General features: G+C 36.6%; 1 protein-coding gene across 1 annotated transcript in view; it reads right to left on the bottom strand.

Moving 5' to 3' along the window:
• Positions 1 to 1,843: 1,843 nt before the first annotated feature.
• The window catches only part of Hpgd (15-hydroxyprostaglandin dehydrogenase), a 37,956-nt gene continuing 20,216 nt past the window's right edge, over positions 1,844 to 19,583 (bottom strand). The window contains exons 4-7 of the mRNA NM_024390.3: positions 18,421 to 18,517; positions 5,148 to 5,224; positions 3,828 to 3,991; positions 1,844 to 2,843 (exon numbers count right to left, since the gene is read on the bottom strand). Of these exons, the coding sequence (NP_077366.2) occupies positions 2,705 to 2,843; positions 3,828 to 3,991; positions 5,148 to 5,224; positions 18,421 to 18,517 (477 nt within the window). The 3' untranslated portion in view covers positions 1,844 to 2,704. The remainder of the gene's footprint in view (positions 2,844 to 3,827; positions 3,992 to 5,147; positions 5,225 to 18,420; positions 18,518 to 19,583) is intronic.

Here is a 19,583-nt window from a genome sequence, read left to right on the forward strand (position 1 = left end):
AGAATGAAGAAGATAGGAAGCAGGTGTGTCCAGGTCCTGTCTGAATAATATAGAAGACTTTGAACCAAGGTGGAGCTGTGGACAGTAGGTGATATGAACCCTTGGACCATTATCTTGATACCATTACCATATACCTACATTGTTAAATACTTTTGTTCAAAAGGAAGTTATGATTCTATTTTGTTAAGACTCTGAGATGTGAGAATGCATTTCCTACAGTATAGTAGTCCTACATTATCCATGGTTTCAGTATTCATTGCCACCAATAGTCTGAAAATATTAAATGGAAAATTCCAGAAATAAATAATCCATAACATTTAGGTCAGTGTCACTTTAAGTAACATGAAAACATTGGGTCTTCTCATTGGGTCCTAAGTAGCATTGTGTCTTCTCATTTTTCTCTTGCATGGGACATGAATAATGTTCAGTATGTCTATACCGTATATGCTACACACTCATTATCACTCATTAACCATATGGCTATCAGCTTGGCAGTCATGGTATCTGAATGCTTGTGTTTATGTAATACTCTTTTTATTTTTAGTTTTTATTTAAAAAAATTAGGGTGGCTGAAAATTTTAATTTTTTTTCAAGTTCTCAAACTCTCTTTTCATGAGTTGATATCTGTAGGTTTTCTGTGCTGAAAAATCTAATTCTATTTTTGAAAAACCTATTTTAATAGTTAAAATTACATATAATTTATATGAGGATTTTCAACGAAAAATACAATTAAGGGAATCAAGGTCCATATTCCGTATTCAATTTAATTATTTCTCCAACTACTATATAGAGATATATTAACAATTTATCTAAAGCTACTTATACAACATAAATTTTAAGTAAATAAAATGTTTAATATAATGTCATAATATTTCAGCTTTGTGTGGTATTTGATTTTAAATGAATTTATAGTTAAATTGGATTTTTTAATTCAAAATATAACATACACAGATATTTAAAATTACAAAATAAATATCCATAAGTACAAAGTTTAAGTTGTAACTTCACTTCATAAGGAAAAAGACATAAGATGATAAAGCACACTACACGTATGTACAGTGCTTGCTGATTGGTCCCTACTAGAATATGCATATGTGTTTATATCTATTTGTAAATCATTTCTACTAAGTCTTCCCGGTTATTGATTGCTGGTGCATGTCAATATATTAGGTGAAACTTCAGACTAATCATTCATACTCAAATTACTCCTTAAAATTAAGCGAATATCTTCATGGAAGAATTAAAATGACGCCAAGTATGCTAATACTTCAGTGTTTGGGAATTGCTCACCAATTTCAAATAGGTGTGTGGGGGGGTGAAGGGGGTGGGTCTTTCTCCACAGTGAGTAGCCTGGACTTTTCAGGCACAATGAATCATTTGCACAACATTTCTTTGAGGAATTGTCTGATTTGAAAACCGTGTACTTTGACTTTTATTAGGGTTAATTACTGCTTGTAAATGGTATTAATCAAATGGTATACATCTAATGATTCTATCTTCAAACATCAGACAATAAGGAGAGCAAAGCAGAACTAGTTATCACTCGAAGTTATAATGAATTTTGAGTCCATGTACAAATACATTTTAAGTTTTGGCTTTGGCAGAATTGCTAGGTTTATATACAAGACTAGGCAGGACAGGAGAGATAGCTCAGAGGCTCTGAGCACTTGCTCTTCTAGAAGACACTGGTTTAATTCCCAGAATCCACATGGCAGCTCATAATTGTCTATAACTTCAGTTCCCAGACATCCAACACCCCCACACAGACCCCAAATCATCACCAATGCACATCTTAAAAAAAGGAATTTAAAAAAAATGTTAAAAACCGAATAGGCAATTTATGTGAATTTGAATACAAGAGTTTTATTGAAAGAGAGGCACTTTTGAAATTGGTATAAATCAACAGAGAAATAATCTGGAAAATACATTTGTATCATTTTATAATACGCATATTATATATATATATATATATATATATATATATATATATATATATAAATTTACATCCACCCCTATTTTGCTATGACTGTTAAAAGTTTCATTCCTGAGTGTTTTGGAGTCCATTACAAATTTTAAATTCAGAAATAAATCATCTTCCTTGATTTGAGGCTGAACTGTGAATTTCCAGTGTTAATAACAGGATCATATTCCCATAGAACAGACTTGTCACTGGGACATGGCTACACTGGAATTCATTCCCTAACACTGGCCCACAAATACAGCACTACTTCAAAGAGTTGAAATGTTTAGCTTGCAGAGCGAGTGCACACTTTCATTACTAAATATTTCCATTGTAAAGGAGCTTCCCCCTTTTGAAGTGCAAACACACAAAGTGAGTCATTTAAAGTCTGCTTTGACTTAAATAACAATTCAAGTATCTCCTTTAAGAAGACTTCCTGAAAACCATTAATATGTATGAGGAACTGTCATAAATATGTTTTCTGAAAGGCAGAATGTCTTTTGAATCTCCTTTGTTTTGTCTTCATATAGGTTATAACCCAGTTTTGGTTTGCACTGCGCTTTTTGCTAGCTTATCATAATCTTTAACTATACATTCAACTAATCATTTGGAAGAATATTAACATCAGATATGTGAAGGTAGATTTCATCCTGCGTCATTCCATTGAAAAAGCTGTATTAGTAGAGCTGCAGTCTGAGTGAGTCACTTGTGCTGATTGTCAGTTATGACTGATGGTGAAGAAGCTCATGGGGCTTTCGAAAAGGATGGAAAGAGGTCATAATCTTGGAAATGAATTCCTTTCGAGGCCGTGATCTTCATAATGGCACCATTGAGAGCATCATCTTCAATGAGATTTATTAATCCATTGGCAATGGCTGATGGGCTAAAAATGAAGGTATTTGTATTTTGAAATTAAGAAATCAAACTAAGTAACTTCACATTATTTTTTAACACACCCACCTCCTATTCATAAGGAAACATACTTCATTAAGGTATTGTTACCTCCACTTTTTATCCATTGAGATAATAAGTAGATTATATAATATATTTAGTGATCATTTGGGAATGTATTTGAGGCCATTAATTATATTGGTAAAAAGCAATCATGTCCTCATTTATACTAGATCAGTAGACATCAGACGTACCAGACAGAAACACCATTGAGGGAGGAGGAGAATCAATTGACAGCATTTATGGAAGATCATCTTATTTGTCAATTGGAGATAACTTCTGGGTTAGGGATGGGGCTTTTGTCTACTTTCCCTCTCAGTTCTGTGACCCCATCTGACCCAGAACTGCCCAAGCCACAGTTTCCACAGTCTCCGTGAGTTCATATTTCTGTTGGTTCATCTATTCTAACTCAGACACAGTTCTCCCCCCTCCTTCCTTCCCTCCCTCCCTCTTCCCCTCCCTCCCTCCCCCTTTCTTCCTCCCTTCCTCCCCCTCCCCTCCCCTTCCTCCTCCCTCTTCCTCTTCCCTCACCCACCTCTGTGTGTGTGTGTGTGTGTGTGTGTGTGTGTGTGTGTGTGATGATCAATTGCTTTTATGAAAGTGGTTAAAATTTTGGGACCATACAACATTTTACAGAGAGAGGTTTTATGTGCTTATTGCTTGAAGTTTTTGGCATGTGAACTATATAATTGCACTGGAAGGTCGCATATAGAAAGGAAATCAAATACAGGCTGATGAAAAGTAAATTCCATAATGTTTACATATAATTCTATTATTTGTGCCTGGTTTTTCTTTTAAAAGGTTTGCCAATTCAAACTTTGAGGTATATACTATTTTCTAAAACTGAAACCTTTAAGAAAATGATTGCTTGTGTAGATACTGCTTTGTTCCATCAAGGAAAGAAAGTTTTACTTACTCCAAAATTCCATAGAATTTCATCATAGCCTTGATCTGGTCCGTATATTCTATATATTGCCCCATATTTTCTTCTTTTTCAATGGATTCAAGGATGGGTGTTTTCACAAAGCCTGGACAAATGACATTCAGTCTCACACCGCTTTTCATAAGGTTAGCAGCCATCTGCCAATCAAAAGAACAGGGTCTCAAGCTTCAGCTTTTGCAACAGTATAGCACAAGACAAATTGGAATCAAAAGTTCTTTAAAAGGCTAATGTAACATAGAACTCTGAACATAGAACAGTTGCCAGTGGGCAGTCACATAGAGCATAAACACATACCTGACACACAGAATTCCTTCATGATAGCTTCACTGAATTAATTGTGTGCAAAGCAACAACACTAGACAGCTCTGAATATTGAAAAGTTATGTAAGGTGCTATTTTTATTGAACTGTGTGAGGACCTGAAGCTAGCCAACTGAGGCTTTATTGAGGCAAACATCATAACAGAAGTTTTATTGCTTGTGAATTCAATATTTCTACAATACATAAAGGGTAACTTTTCTTTAAACAGAAATGCATATTTAAAAAGGCTAAATATTGAGCGGTTGACTAAAATGTGAACCCACGCTTCACTTTTTATTTACCAATTCAAGGCTTACTAATTCAGCATCTGCACGTAACTTTAGAAGACATAACTGCCGGGAACAATGACAGCCAACTGCAGAAATATTCTGCCATAGAGTTAAATTCCTGCTTTGTGATGGTTTATCTTGCTCTAAAACATTGAAATAGTTTCAAATTAAGTACTCGTTTCTAATCAATCCAAATTAAGAGTAAAGGCTGCTTTTCTTCTCAGGATGATTAACACTGACGGTGCTGTTTACTTTCTCCTTGTTAATGGAAAACACTGCACCTCCCTAGCCCTTCCACCCTATCCCGTATCCTTCAGAGACTCCCCAGCTATTCGGGTATTTTTTCTGTGTTAATGTTTTGTAATACATTTTCCAAATAGCAGGCAAAATTCTATTTAAGTGTTCTATTTAAGGACTCGACATTAATATTATAGGAACTGTGTACAATTTTAAAGAATATTTTCCCACTATTTATAGTTAAAATATTCATTAGTATCATCTCTTGTCTATTTTTCAATGATCTATTATTGATGTGGTCTTTTATATGATTGAAAATGCTTTTATAATAAAGATTTTAGTAAGACCTCTTTTACATCTTTTAACTGGATATATTGAATTTTGAACTTCTGTTCCTCTACTCTATAAAATTTGGGTTTCATTTATGAATGCAAGGAGGAAACAAGTTTTTGATATGATTTCCTCACCGCTGCTGAGCGTGTGAATCCGATTATGCCATGCTTTGAGGCACAATAAACAGGTTGCTGTGCAACAGGCATGAGCCCTGAAACAAAGAAAAATTCTAAATAAGTTGATGTTTTTCAAAGTGGACTGTATTATAAAGACTTACCAATGGTGTTTCATGGTCACATCAATTTAATGTTAATCTTTAGAATATACTTGTGTGAAAGTATACACTTCTGTACAATAGCAAAACCCAAAGCCATCTCAAATAAACCAACATCCTTCATAACCTCTTTATTGCAACCATGATTATTGTCAAGCTTATTCCTTATATCCATCAAAGCCAAACAGACAAATCTAGTCAGTTATATATTCTGTGCCTAATAAGTTTCTTACCTTAACTTAATTTTCCCTTTGACACCCTCTCCCTGTACAGCTCAGTCTGCCTTTGAACTTGTAATCCTCCTGGTTTAGCCTTGCAAGTACCAGGATGATGGATGTGTACCACCTTGCCTGGCTTAGGTGATCTACTTTTAATTCTTATAAAATAATGTAATTTCTCAGTCAAGAAACAGTGGCTGACCCCTGGTTACTGTGAGATTCATGCCAAATGTCATATGAGTGTTAAATTATTCTGCTGAGATGTGACAATCTCCACCCAGCTAACTAGTCATCACACACCACAACCACACATCCGTGAGTGTCATGCCAAAGTTCAGCAATAAACACAGACCTTAACTGCTCCCTGAGTGCCTTCCAGGCTTCAATTTCTGAAGCATGTTTGCTCAAGAGCAGTTTAAATCCCCGACGATGGTAGATCACACCTAGTACACAGTGATCTCAAGGTACTAGAGCATGCTGGTCCTCTTGTTTTGGGTCGGGGAACTTGCAAGTTAATTATGTATATCAGTGACAGTCAGCAACAATTTACAATGTCAACGGAGGGTACACAGGAATTTAGAAGTGTAAGATAAATGAACAAGTGGGCATAGCTAGTTGGTATTGTTTATAACCCCTGTCTTACCTTCTTGTTATAGGTTTATGGGACAAAGGCAACTTGTGGAGGATGGTGTTCACATCTTGCAGGAGTCAACAAGTGCATCTTAGTGATAGGTAAGCTAATCGACACAGCCATGAAAAGGTTAAGGATATTACTCATAATATCAGTAAAGATGATGATGGATTTTTGTTGACAAACTTACGATCTATAGTTATTTCAATAGAAGAAATATATCTAATAGTGTTTTGTTGTCTGTGATCATTAGCAAGCAGAAAATACTAATATTATTTCTTTAGAAGTAGAATTATAAATGCCATAATCAGAATACCAAAAAACTTGTTTGCCTTTATATATATATATATATATATATATATATATATATATATATATATATATGTTCTATCTAGACATACAACCAACCAACCAACTAACCAACCAAACAACTTACCAACCAATCAAATAACCACCCATCCAACCAACCAACCAACTAACCAACCAAGGTTCTACTATGTACTACAGATTGGCCTCAAGTTTTCTATGTAGCATAAAACTTGCCTTGAGCTTTCAACCTTTTCTGCCTCAACCCTGTAACTGCTAAGTTTAAAAGCATGAGATACCATACCCCAGTGGACTTCTTCTTATAAAAACAATAGTATTGGGTTTATGAATTTATTCTAACATTCTTAAGTTTTCATTGTGTTAAAATGTTTACAGTTTTACTGTGTTATAATTGAGGTAAAATAAAACAGCAAATTATTTTTTCAGGTATACAATATTTGGTAACTTTTGACATATTTATAAACAAATGAAGCTATGGCCACAATCAAGACAATGAACAAGCCCATCACCCATGACTTTTCTAATCCCTTCCTTCTACACTTTTCTCATGACCCAAAAAAACTACTGATGTGCTTTATGTCGGAATTTGCATTTTCTAGAATTTTATGTATATGTAATCATTGAAGTTGTTTTTGTCTGATTCTTTTGCATTTACGATAATTATGTTGAGATTCATTTATCATTATTCTTATGATTTTTCTAAAGAAAAATCCACTGACTGATATAGCATTTATCTATACATTATTCTACATTCATTTGACAATAAATATTTAGGTTCTTTCCAGTTTTATGGTAATAAAATTTAAAATAAAGAGGATTCTACTTTCCAGTAGGTCAGGGTCCTGCTTCCTCACATATACTAGTATCTGCTCCTAGCTGCTCTCCTTGGCTAGATCTGTAATGATGCTGAACAACTCTCGACTTGTCCCTGACCCTGTTTTGGTGGATGTTCCTGTTCTGGATGACTTTATCAACTTTTTGCCAAAATACAGTCTTTCAGTTTCTCTCTTTTTGTTTCATGTGCATGTCTCTCTATGTGTATGTATACACAGACACATACAGAGAGAGAGACAAAGAGACAGGGACACACACACAAACACACATACACACACACACACACACACACACACACACACACACACACACGGGGGTGGGTGTGTGTGTCAATTATTCTCAAATTTAAACTGCAGTTTTCCAGCATGACTTCTCATCTGCTATGCATTCCTGACAGAACCTTTTCTTAATTACTGTGACCTCTCTTGCCAGTTTTCGTTACTAAAATTGTAAGTATACTAATTTAAATATTTGGGTTGCCCTGAATTCATTTCCAGTACATTCATGAGTAAAATTAAGCTCAAATAAGACCATATGCAAGTTAAAAGGCATATAACCAATGGGGTATATTAGATAAAATGTCACCTCTTAACTCTATTTTATCGTTTAGATATGACTTCTTCCCTTTTCCAAAATCTAACAACTTTCACATAGACTGGGAGACTTCTAAAAATACATATCTGCTAAAGAAGTGGTAGCTAAGCATACCTAACAAAACTTAAAACTGAACAGAAAAGAAATAAACAATTTTTTAACACGGATGGAAAGTACCTTTTTGATGAAGATACTGTGTGTGTGTGTGTGTGTGTGTGTGTGTGTGTGTGTGTGTGTGTGTGTTGTGTGAAAGGGGTATATGAAAATATGTTCAACCCCATTCAATTATGAAACTGCAAACTAAAGTGAGCTACCCCTCCACTTCCCAGTGTTGTCTCTGCTTCTCTTTGTGCACATGGTTGCTGGATGACATATTCTCAATTTCTTTCTCCTTGTCACGTGCACACAGGCAGCCACAAATTATTTTTATACTTAGATTTTAGTTCACTAGCCAGAACGAATTAAAATAGCCCAAACACACACCAACAGTTGTGAATGCTGGTGAGATAGAATAGAATAGTAGGATTTCCTATTCATTGCTGGTGGGAAGGTAAAATGGTTTAGGCACAATGGAGTGGGCTTGGCAGTTTTTGACAAAATGTATTTTTGCAATACAAATGTTTCTTGACACTGACCCAAAGAAATTGAACACTTATGTCCTCACAAAATCCTGCACCTGGACACTTCCAGTGGCCTTATTTGCAATTGCCCAGACTTGGAGGCAAATGAGATGTCTTTTCACGAGTGAATGAATAAATAAACAGTGTACACTGTACTCAGCACTAAAACTAGATGAGGTATTTAGTCATGAGTAGACGAGACAGAAACTAAACCATTGGGCAGAAACAATGCTGAACTGCAAAAATGGCACACACTGATTCAAGCTATGACTTCCTAAAATAGGTAAAATGATGGAGACTGTGAAAAGGTCAGTGTTTGCCGGTGCTGGATAGGGGAGGGATGAATGGGTAGAGTGAAGGACCATCATGGCCATGAGTGGAGTATTACAATAAGGTAATAGCCAATGTAAGAAAGTCATTGCTTATATGTTCAAGTATTCACCAAGAGTGAGCCACATAAGAAAGTCACAGTACCACGTTTCCATTCATGATCAAGGGAATGCTAAATTTCAGTTAAACTTGGAAAAAGTTCACTTCCTGGATCTCTTAATCGAATCAAACATGTTTATGTGGGTGGTGTTGGTGGAGGGGATGGTAGGGGAATGAATCCTAATATATGTAATCAATGGTAAGTGATAATGTATCAGGATATAGTTATCTATTATAACAAATGTACCACTAGAGTAAAGTTGCTGATAGTGAAGGACACTGTTACTAAATTGTGCTGGGAATGTATAGAAATTCTCTGTATTTTGTGCACAAATCTGTTTTTTTACCGAACCCTTCTCTATAAAATAAAGCCTACTGAAAACAATGTTCTTAGTTTCACTTTATGTGACACAGATTCTAGCTACATATACCAGCTTGACCTGGATCTCGCTATTTAACACAGGTTGAATTCAATATACTCCTGATTAACCATTTGAGTGGTGGGGTTATTATAATGTACCCCTTGGTTAGGCAACAATATCATTTTAATTAAATATATTAAGAAATGTTACTAGCACAGTGGATTGGATTGTGGGTGTCAGGCACACTTAGTTTAATTCTTCAATATAGAATTATGAGCCCATGAGACATGTCAACCTTGCAGAGATAAAGTGTTCCATAGAGTAGTGCTTTCTTATGTATGCTAGGATCACACGATAGCTATTGTGAGTCTACAATAAGGCAATACACAGAGTATGCTTAATATGATGTTCCACACATAATAGCCATAACCGTGAGGGTTAATCTTTATTATCAATTTGATTAGACCTAGAATTAGCCAGAAGCTGGAAAGAACCCAGATGTCCCTCAACAGAGGAATGGAAACAAAAAGGTGGTACATTTACATAATGGAGTACTACTCAGCTATCAAAAACAATGACTTCATGAAATTCCTAGGCAAATGGATGAACTAGAAAATATCATCATGAATAAGGTAACCCAAACACAAAAAAACACACATGGTATGCACTCACTGGCAAGTGGATATTAGCTCAAAGGCTAATACCCAAGATGCAATCCACAGACCACATGAAGCTCAAGAAGAAAGATTACCAAAATACAGATACTTCAGTTTTTCTTACAAGAGGGAACAAAATATTCACAGGAGAAAATACGGAGATAAAATTTGGAGAAGAAACTGAAGGAAGGCCATTCAGAGACTGTCTTATCTGGGAATCCAGCCCATATAGAACCACCAAACCCAGACAATATTGCTGATGCCAAGAAGTGCAAGCAGACAGGAGCCTGATACAGCTGTCTCCTGAGAGGCTCTACCAGAGCATGACAAATACAGAGGCAAATGCTAGCATCCAACCATTGAACTGAGAACAGGGTCCCCAATGGAGGAGTTAGAGAAAGGATCAAAGGAGCTGAAGGGGTTTGCAACCCTACAGGAAGAACAACAATAACAACCAACCAAAGTTCCCAAGGACTAAGCCACCATCCAAAGAGTACACATGGACAGACCCATGGCCCCAGCTGCATGTGTAACAGAGGAAGGCCTTGTTTGGCATCAGTGGGATTTGAAGCCCTTGGTCCTGTCAAGGCTGAATTCCCCAGTGCAGGGGAATGTCAGGGTGGAGAGGTGGGAGGGAGTGGGAGTATAGGTGGGGGAACACCCTCATAGAAGCAGGGGGAGGGGGAATGGGATGGGGGGTTATGGACAGGAAAGCAGGAAAAGGGATAACAATTGAAATGTAAATAAAAATCCAATAAAAAAGAAAAGTTTTAAGTTATTGATTTATAGATATATTTACCCATTCATCAGTTTGCATTTTAAAATGAAATGATCTTTTTTTTCTGAAATGTTACAAATCTAACACATCATACTGATTAGGAAAACATGGACTGATATAAAGTCCTCATTTATGGAAATGGATTCATGTAAGAACTACAAATTTAGTTCCCTTTAAGAACATAATATAATGACATCATATTTTAAATATATTTAGCTGCAAGAACTGAAAAGCAATGAGGGGTGAGTGAATATCCAGTTGATTTCAATTTAACATTACAAGGAGTTTTGATAATACAAGGACTCATAAGGTCTTATTGCTGGGTTGAATATTGTTTTAAAATATATTACATGAGCCAAATAAATTAGTTTGTCCTTTGGTAAAGGTTTTAAAAGCAACAACAACAACAACAACAAACGGTTATGCTGGGACTGGAAGATGGCTCTGCATCAGAGAGTGTACTCTGCTCCTGCAGAGGACCAGATTTGCTTGCCAGCATCCATATCGAGCACCTCACAACTGCTTACAATTTCAGCTTCAATCTTGCTTTTGCCCCTCTGAGCGCATCTTCACTTATATGTGTGTAACACACACACACACACACACACACACACACACACACACACAGATAAACTACACGTATATACATAATGTATGAACAAGCGTTTAGGACATGAGCAAGGCCATGTCAAGAACTCTAAAACCTCAGACCTATGAAATGGCAGGACCTTTGTCAGGTAGGACTTGGGGAATGGCTCAGTCTTCTCCTGAGTTGAATAATAACCTCAACAGTGTGTGCAGAAAGTATCAACCCCAGGTTCTTCCTCCCTGAGAACTTCACTTTTGGCTGCTCCCTTGCTGAGAGACTCTCACACACCTCCTCTTTCAGCTGCATGTAATAAACCTTCCATTTCCTGGCTGCTGGTACATCTCTATCAGAGCTCATGGTCCACTCAATCACAATTTTTCTGTACAGGTGTTCATTTTCCATCTCCCAGTCAGGTCAACCCCAAAGCTGTGCAAGTCATAACACAGCAGAAAGAAAAACTCTTCACACAAACAAATATTTTTTATGACCATTCAAGAAACTGATAAATGATGCCTAACTAATAAAATACTTTATACTATATAAGAAAAATGAAATACTTGAAATTACTGATGTATGTATAAATTCATTTAGAACCATAAAGTGAAAATTTTATCTTCATATTATTCTTTTGTTAATATTTTTTACCCATACTTGTTAAAGTCAGCCTTAATATCTACATCTCCCCCCAAAATAAACAACTTATTTTTTTTTAATTTGGTACAAAATTAACAATTTCCTTCACAATTTGAAAAATAATCTTGTAGATTTTTCCACAACAGGAAGGGATCATTAAAATGGACTATGTAAAAATATTTGAAATAATTCAATTTATGGATATAAACTAAGAATACAAGTAGGCTAGTTTGGAGGTTTGAACAGCAGGATCTAAATCTTCAGCATTTCATATACAACCCCTAAGGAAGCTAACCATGTGCCTATCAGTCTAGTCTCATCTCCACTTCCTTTATGAGGGGCCATGGAGAAGTAGTGGTAGTCTATTTATCAATGTTTATGCCTAAAAGTGACTAAAGCAACTAAGGACTTCCTCATTATCATTTTCCACAGGGCAGTACTTTTAAGGCAGTTTTGCTGGTTTATTTTGTTTGACTTGATTCTGGGATAGAACATAGAGACTGATGCACGCACACACGCAGATAAACTACACGTATATACATAATGTATGAACAAGCGTTTAGGACATGAGCAAGGCCATGTCAAGAACTCTAAACTGTCCTCTCGCTGAGTTAGCTCCATTCTCAGCTCTCGGGTGGCCTTTCTCTGTAGTGTTAGGCTTACTGTGAGGTTATACTTGAACGTGTGGAATGGCATAAAAAGTGACAGAACCTTTTATAACTATTGCATATTTTTAATAAAATATCTTGCCAGGATGATAAATCTGAGGATATGTTCCAGTGATTAGTTTTCAGAAATTTCCTCTTAGAGCTTCCTAAAAGTCCAGCCCTACTGTGATGTCAAGAAACAGAAACAGAGATGGACTATAAGCAGCCAGTTGGTATATCTACACTGGAAGCTGGCTTCTTAAAGAGGTAAATATACCTATCTCTTGTTACCTAAGAACAGAGTTTAAGGATCACCAAAAGTCCTCTTCCTAAGTTTGAAGTGGTGATGTTTATACACATTAAAACGAGAGCAGCACAGCTCTAGAAGACATTTATTTCTCATACTATCAAACAGTTAATCTGTTCACTCCTTAAAAACATATAACTTTCCCTAACAGATCTTTCTCATATGTGTTTTCTTAATTATTTTATGACCAAATAAAATAATCGATACTAGTCTTTCTGGGCTAGCAGGAAGAATTTCAGCTGTATCGATCAGGAAGTGTGGCTCATATAGTCATTTTGGCAGTGTGTACCTGAACAGCTCAGTTCCACAGAACAGGAAAACAGTTCATACATTTCATGACATTCACTAAAATACTCCAAGATGAATTTTCTTTTATTATCACAGATTCTTAAAATGTTATTCATGTGACGTGGTTCCTTTGCGATTAGTGGTTTCACTGAATTTTGAGGATAATCCCATGAATTATCTGAATTACTGAAACTGAAGCTTGTTCTTCTGGGAGAGGCTGTCTGGTTAGTGAGCGATTATCAGCCTCCTATTTCCACCCTTCGGTACTGGAGTCACAGGCATGGGAAGCCATGCCTAGCTTCTTTGCATGAATGTTGAAGATTTGAATGCACATCCTCATGTTTGTACATCAAATGGTCTTACTCTGTGAACTATTTCCCCATCCCAAGAAACCCACCTGACTAGTTGGGCTGTCTTATCCCAGTACAGTTCTCTGTTGTTCTCTCCAACATTGTTTTATGTGCTGACGAATGAGTATGACAAAATGAATGCTTGTATGTCTTGTTTAAAGAAAAACTCCTTTAGAAGAGTACATGTGGTCAACCAGGACCAGAGTCTCTTCTGAAGATGCAGATGGGGCATATTTATAACTCCAGTCAGGCTCACCTGGCTTTGCTTGTTAGATCCATTAACTGCTTTTGAAACTGCGTCAGTGGGCATTACTCATTAGGTTCTCTGCCCAAGCCAGTATGACAACTTGAGGCTTTGCCCTAGCAGTGAAGGACTCTACAATTCACTAAGGAATCATAATGACCTGAATGTGGCCTGCAACTCTGCCCTGGAGTGACCAGAAAAGAAACCAAAAACAAAGATCCTGTAAAAGGAAGCTGGCAAAACAGCTGGCAGGAAGCAAATGTTCAGGGTGTAATTCCTTTTTTTTTTTTCTTTCTTTTTTTTCCGGAGCTGGGGACCGAACCCAGGGCCTTGCGCTTGCTAGGCAAACACTCTACCACTGAGCTAAATTCCCAACCCCCAGGAAGCAAATGTTAAAAGCAGTTTTAGTGGGAAAAATCCTGTTCTCCTTTCCGTTGCTTAACCAATACCAAGGGGTTAGACCTGAACACATAGATACAGGCGACATGACACAGGATGAGCAGCTTACATTTAGAAATTATATGCATGTAATTACAATTAATAGAAAAAGAGGTCATGAACTTAAAATTGAACAAGAAGAGGTATGAGGGAGAAAGGAAAGGGACGGAAATGGTATAATCACAATATCAAAAACAAAATTTGAAAGTATTTTCTATTTAATAATTCCTCTAAGATTTTTTTATTTAGTTTGATGACCTGAATCTGTGCACTGTGCCTCAAGGTCATACAGTTTTTGATAGTTTCTGGGAAAATTACAAGGAATAAGGGGTTCTCCTTCAGCTTTTATCATTCTAAAATTCTGTTTGTGTGTACTTATGTGCATGTGTGCGTGCGCAAGCATACATGTGTGTGCATGTGTGTTTGTGTGTTTGTATGCCTGCAAATACATACATACACATGTGCGCACACACACACACACACACACACACACACACACACACACACACACACGTGCGCACACATTTATTCATGCCAGGCAAGTATTCCTCTACTAAACTATAAGCTCAACTTTTTTTCTTGCAGAAAGAGTCTCCGATGAGCTCAGACTGTCTTCAAAGTGTCCATCGACCTATTTTCTCCTCTCTAAGGTTGGAATTAGACTCTGAAATTTGAATCAAGTTAACCTACTCTGTCTAAGTTGGGCATTATTTGATAAAAATACAAGGCTGCTTTAAAACTTCCGTGATGACATCATGTCAATGAAAACTCTTGGTGGGAAGAGTGCTAGAGAGAAGACTGACTAATGAGAAGGAAAGAATGATACCAAGCAAGGTAGGTGTGGAGGCTGCATTGTGTGTGCCATGGAATCGGAGCAGGGTGGGCAGAGAGAAGCTTAGCCCACTGCTTAGCCTTTTAAAACAGTGTTACATGTTAGGATGAACATCAAAGAGAGAAGGAATTTTGAACAATGCAATAATCATTATGGTAATAGTGCCAGGTGGTTAATTAAAAATTCAAACTGAGTTTATCACTGAATTTATAAAAATGCATAAGGAAACATTTTACTGTTGAAGTATTTGCCCCTAGCTAGCTCCCCTGGCTCATTTATTTTTATAAAGACTCATTTGTGTGTGTGTGTGTGTGTGTGTGTGTGTGTGTGTGTGTGTGTGAGAGAGAGAGAGAGAGAGAGAGAGAGAGAGAGAGAGGCAGACAGAGTTAAAGAGAGGAGGAGGAGGGAGGGGGAAGGAGAGAGGGAGAAGGGAAAGGGAGATGGGGGTGGGAGAGAGGGAGCTGGGGAGGGAGAGAGAGCAGGAGTAGCAATCCAGAGCACATGCTTGTTTTCAGATGCTCACAGAGGATAAAACAGAGCATCAGTTCCTCTGGAAGTGGAGATGCCTTTGACTGTGGGCTGCCTGATGGGACTCCCCTCTTATGCAAGAGCAGCAAGGGTTTAGCTGCTCAATCAGCTCTCCAATTCACCTCTTTTATTTAAAAATAACATTTGAGACAGGGTCTTGCTTATTTACACAGGCTACTCTTAAATGTATCGTCTAACCCAGGCACAAATTGATATTGTGATCTTTCTGTCTTAAACTCACTGCTAAGAATAGAGGCCTATACCATGAAGATATACTTATCGATTATCAATTATCAAAATTATCAATTGATCATGACCTCAGGTTTCATGTGTTTGTAATTTCAAGAAAATAGGAAATATCCCTTTTCAATTCACTAACCATTTACATAATTTTCTTATAATTTCATCTCAATAAATACAGTAAAATCAGTTTTGCCAATTTGTCTTTAGGGTTTAAGCCTATATACTAAGATTTGTGTCTTTCTAAAGCATGACTACTTTTTTTTTCTTTTTTTTCGGAGCTGGGGACCGAACCCAGGGTCTTGCGCTTGCTAGGCAAGTGCTCTACCACTGAGCTAAATCCCCAACCCTAAGCATGACTAGTTTTAAGTAGGGTTCCCAAGCTCTCCTTTTAGTGTATTCATAGAAGTGAACCATTGCTATTTATAGGTAGATACCATAGGAGAAAAAGTAACTCAATTATCCTTAATGCTTTATAGAATTAGCTTGTAATCATGTTAGACCTGACATTCTGTTTTTAAGTAACCCAGAAAATAAGATGTCAGTCTTACTTCAGAGTTCCTAAAGAAGGGTATTTACAAAAATAAAAGTGGTAGTTTCCTAGTGGCTCAAGGGTCACCTGATAATAAATGTTGGAGGAATTAGAAACCTTCTGAGAATCAGGGATTGACTGAGTCATAGATAATTCCAAATACTACTGCTGGCCACTCCTGCCTCACTGATAGTGCTCGAGAAAGAACAGTTGTATGGTCTCTCTCTCTCTCTCTCTCTCTCTCTCTCTCTCTCTCTCTCTCTCTCTCTCTCCACCCCCACCAACGTGTGTGTGTGTGTGTGTGTGTGTGTGTGTGTGTGTGTGTGTGTGTGTGTTAATTCTTACCCTGAAGTTATTATACTGAGACAAAGCAGGTACTTTAAGGTCTTCAGTGTTGTAGCTTTGACTTGCTATCAACAGTAGTCAGGTTTCTTAAATCTTATGACTCCACTAGTCCCCTTCCTTCTAGAAGCATTGATGGATTTTCCATAGAATTCTTGTTGCTTGTTGGTTTGTTTGCTTGAGAGGGGACACTGTTGCTGGCTAAACTGACCTCTAACTCTTATCCCCTCTATCTTAGCTTCACCAAGTGCTGGTGTTATGGGTACAAAACAACATATCCATCCCTAACTGGAGTTTTTACAGTATAGTTTCTTGACTAAGTTGCTCCAGATATTCCTGGCTGTTATTGAAGAACACAAATATTTAGCTGATAGTAAACCACTTTGCTTTGAATGAAAAACACATTTGGATTGCTTGTATAGTGTTTATTCTCCAGTCTTTGGTGTGGCAAAAAGTCATTCTGCTGAATGATCGTGCTGAAACCATTTTTCTTATATGTACAACTGGAGTATACTTTCCAGATTTTCAGGTATCTAGAACCGTTGCATCAAATTCTACACTGTAACTTGAGCACAGTGAGGTCTTCTGAGGCTTGGGTGGTTTTAGGGTAGGGGTTAGAAGAGCTGTAATATGTTCTCCATGTGCCCTTCTGCCTTTTACTGGGCAGTAAGGAGTCTACTCATTGCAGTGCAAACCTAGAAGCTCCATTGTCAGCTAGGATTTCCAAATTGTCCATATAGAATAGTTACTCAGGAGTTCTATAAGAAAGCAGTTTGAGCAAGCCATGACAAGCAAGCCAGTAACTAGCACTTTGTGATCTCTGCATCAGCTCCTTCTTCAAGTTTCCTAATCTTTGCGAGTCCCTACCCTCACTGCTTTTGAGGATGAACTGTTACAAGAAAATGTGAGCATATAAACCATTTCCCCCAAAACAGAATAGGTACCCAGGGATAAGGATCTTACCCTTGATAATATACAAGTGTTTTCTAAACTTATTATATTTTGAAACTAGGGTGTGTTTGGCTCTTTTCATTTTACCAGTTTAGCATATACCATCTAGTACAAATGCCATGTTTTTAAATTACACACTCCTACTAAATTCACAAAGGAATAGAAGTCACTTCATATCACATTCTTAATTTTTACCTTGTCTAAAGTTATTTTACATACATTACTATTTGGAAATGTTCCAATAACCTTTGAAAATTAGTAAGTGGAAACATATATATATATTATATACGCACACACACACACAAACACACATTCACAAAACACATACACAGAAAGACACATACACACAATCACACACACAGACTCACATATACCCACATACACACAAGCACACATACACAAACATGCACATACATGCAGACACACATATACACATACAAACACATATAGACCCACACATACACACCTAAACACATAAAGACATACAAACACACACACACACACACACACATACACACAGGCAAACATATACACACATACTAAAGAAATACCCACAGTGAGAAAACTTTGAAAAGTATCAGATGCATTGCTCAAAATTTTTGTATTATGTATAGAAACATCTAAAGAATCATTAAGGCAATAAATAAAAAATTCAGATTTAATTCAATCTTCTCTTGAGGATTCATAATATACCTCACAGATTTACTTTTGTGGTCCAAATGAGCATTATGAAAACTTCCAGTTCAAATAGGAATTGCCTTACCTGCTATTGAAGAAATATTGATGATGATGCCACCTTCACCTCCATTTTGCTTACTCATGTAATCCAAACCAAGATAGGTCCCACTGATAACAGAAACCTAATCCAGAGCATAAATGAAAAAGTGATACATCTTTATCATACCTTTATCATATGCCCACATACCAAAGACATTGCTAAGTCAGACATATAGGGAGATCTTTAATAATTAGTGAGAGATTTCTTGTGCCTGCCTAATATTAGTGTAGTTATCATATTTCTGCATACTTTCATTTAACTTAGTTGCCCAAAATGTAGTACTTATGATAATTACTCTTGCAGTGTTTTCTTCTTTGATTCACCAGTCTATAACAACTCTATTCATTGTTTTCTTTTCTACATATTAAAGACATATAAAACTTTCTTTTCAGCATGTGCTTCTCACACTGTATAATTATCACTTTTTTGCATTACAGAAGAAGAATGGACGAAAATGATTATACACATATGTTTTGACGTCATATACATATGTATGTATATATGTATGTGCATACAAACTTCCCTCATATATATCCATGTTTCTATAAATAATTTAGGATTTCCCAAATAAGAGAAAACATGTGGTATTCTTTCTGAGCTTTTTGTATTTTCCTCCAAGGACATAAATTCCTTTTTCTTACTTATTGAATGCATTGCATTTAGGTATTACATTTTCTTTGTTCATTCATCTTCTGCCAGACATCTAGGCAGGTTAGCTAGCTATTTTGAGTAATGTTGTAATAAATGGGTGGTGGCAGGTATTCTTGTGGGATGTTGATTTAGAGTACTTTGAGTATACAACCAGAAGTCATAGGAGTAGGCCATCTAGTAGCTCTACTTTTAGGGTATTTTGTTTTGCTTTTTTTTTTGTTTTAAGAAATCTACACAATGATTCCCATCATCTTTTCCTTGTTGAATGGACGAACTATTAGTTCATCTATTTAAATTAAAAACAGTATTGTTTTTATTCAAACCAGTATGCAGGTCCTACATATGGCTGCTTACACAGGCCCTGATAGTTTCAAGATTATGTATGGAATGAAGACTATTCAAAGATAACCTACTATATGTAGAAGAATAGTAAGAGAGAAAGTTTATATATTCTTAATTTCATACACGAACATACTTTCAAATATGTATATGTTAGG

Source organism: Rattus norvegicus, chromosome 16 (genome assembly GCF_036323735.1).
Source record: "Rattus norvegicus strain BN/NHsdMcwi chromosome 16, GRCr8, whole genome shotgun sequence".
In the NCBI taxonomy this organism is placed as follows: domain Eukaryota; kingdom Metazoa; phylum Chordata; class Mammalia; order Rodentia; family Muridae; genus Rattus; species Rattus norvegicus.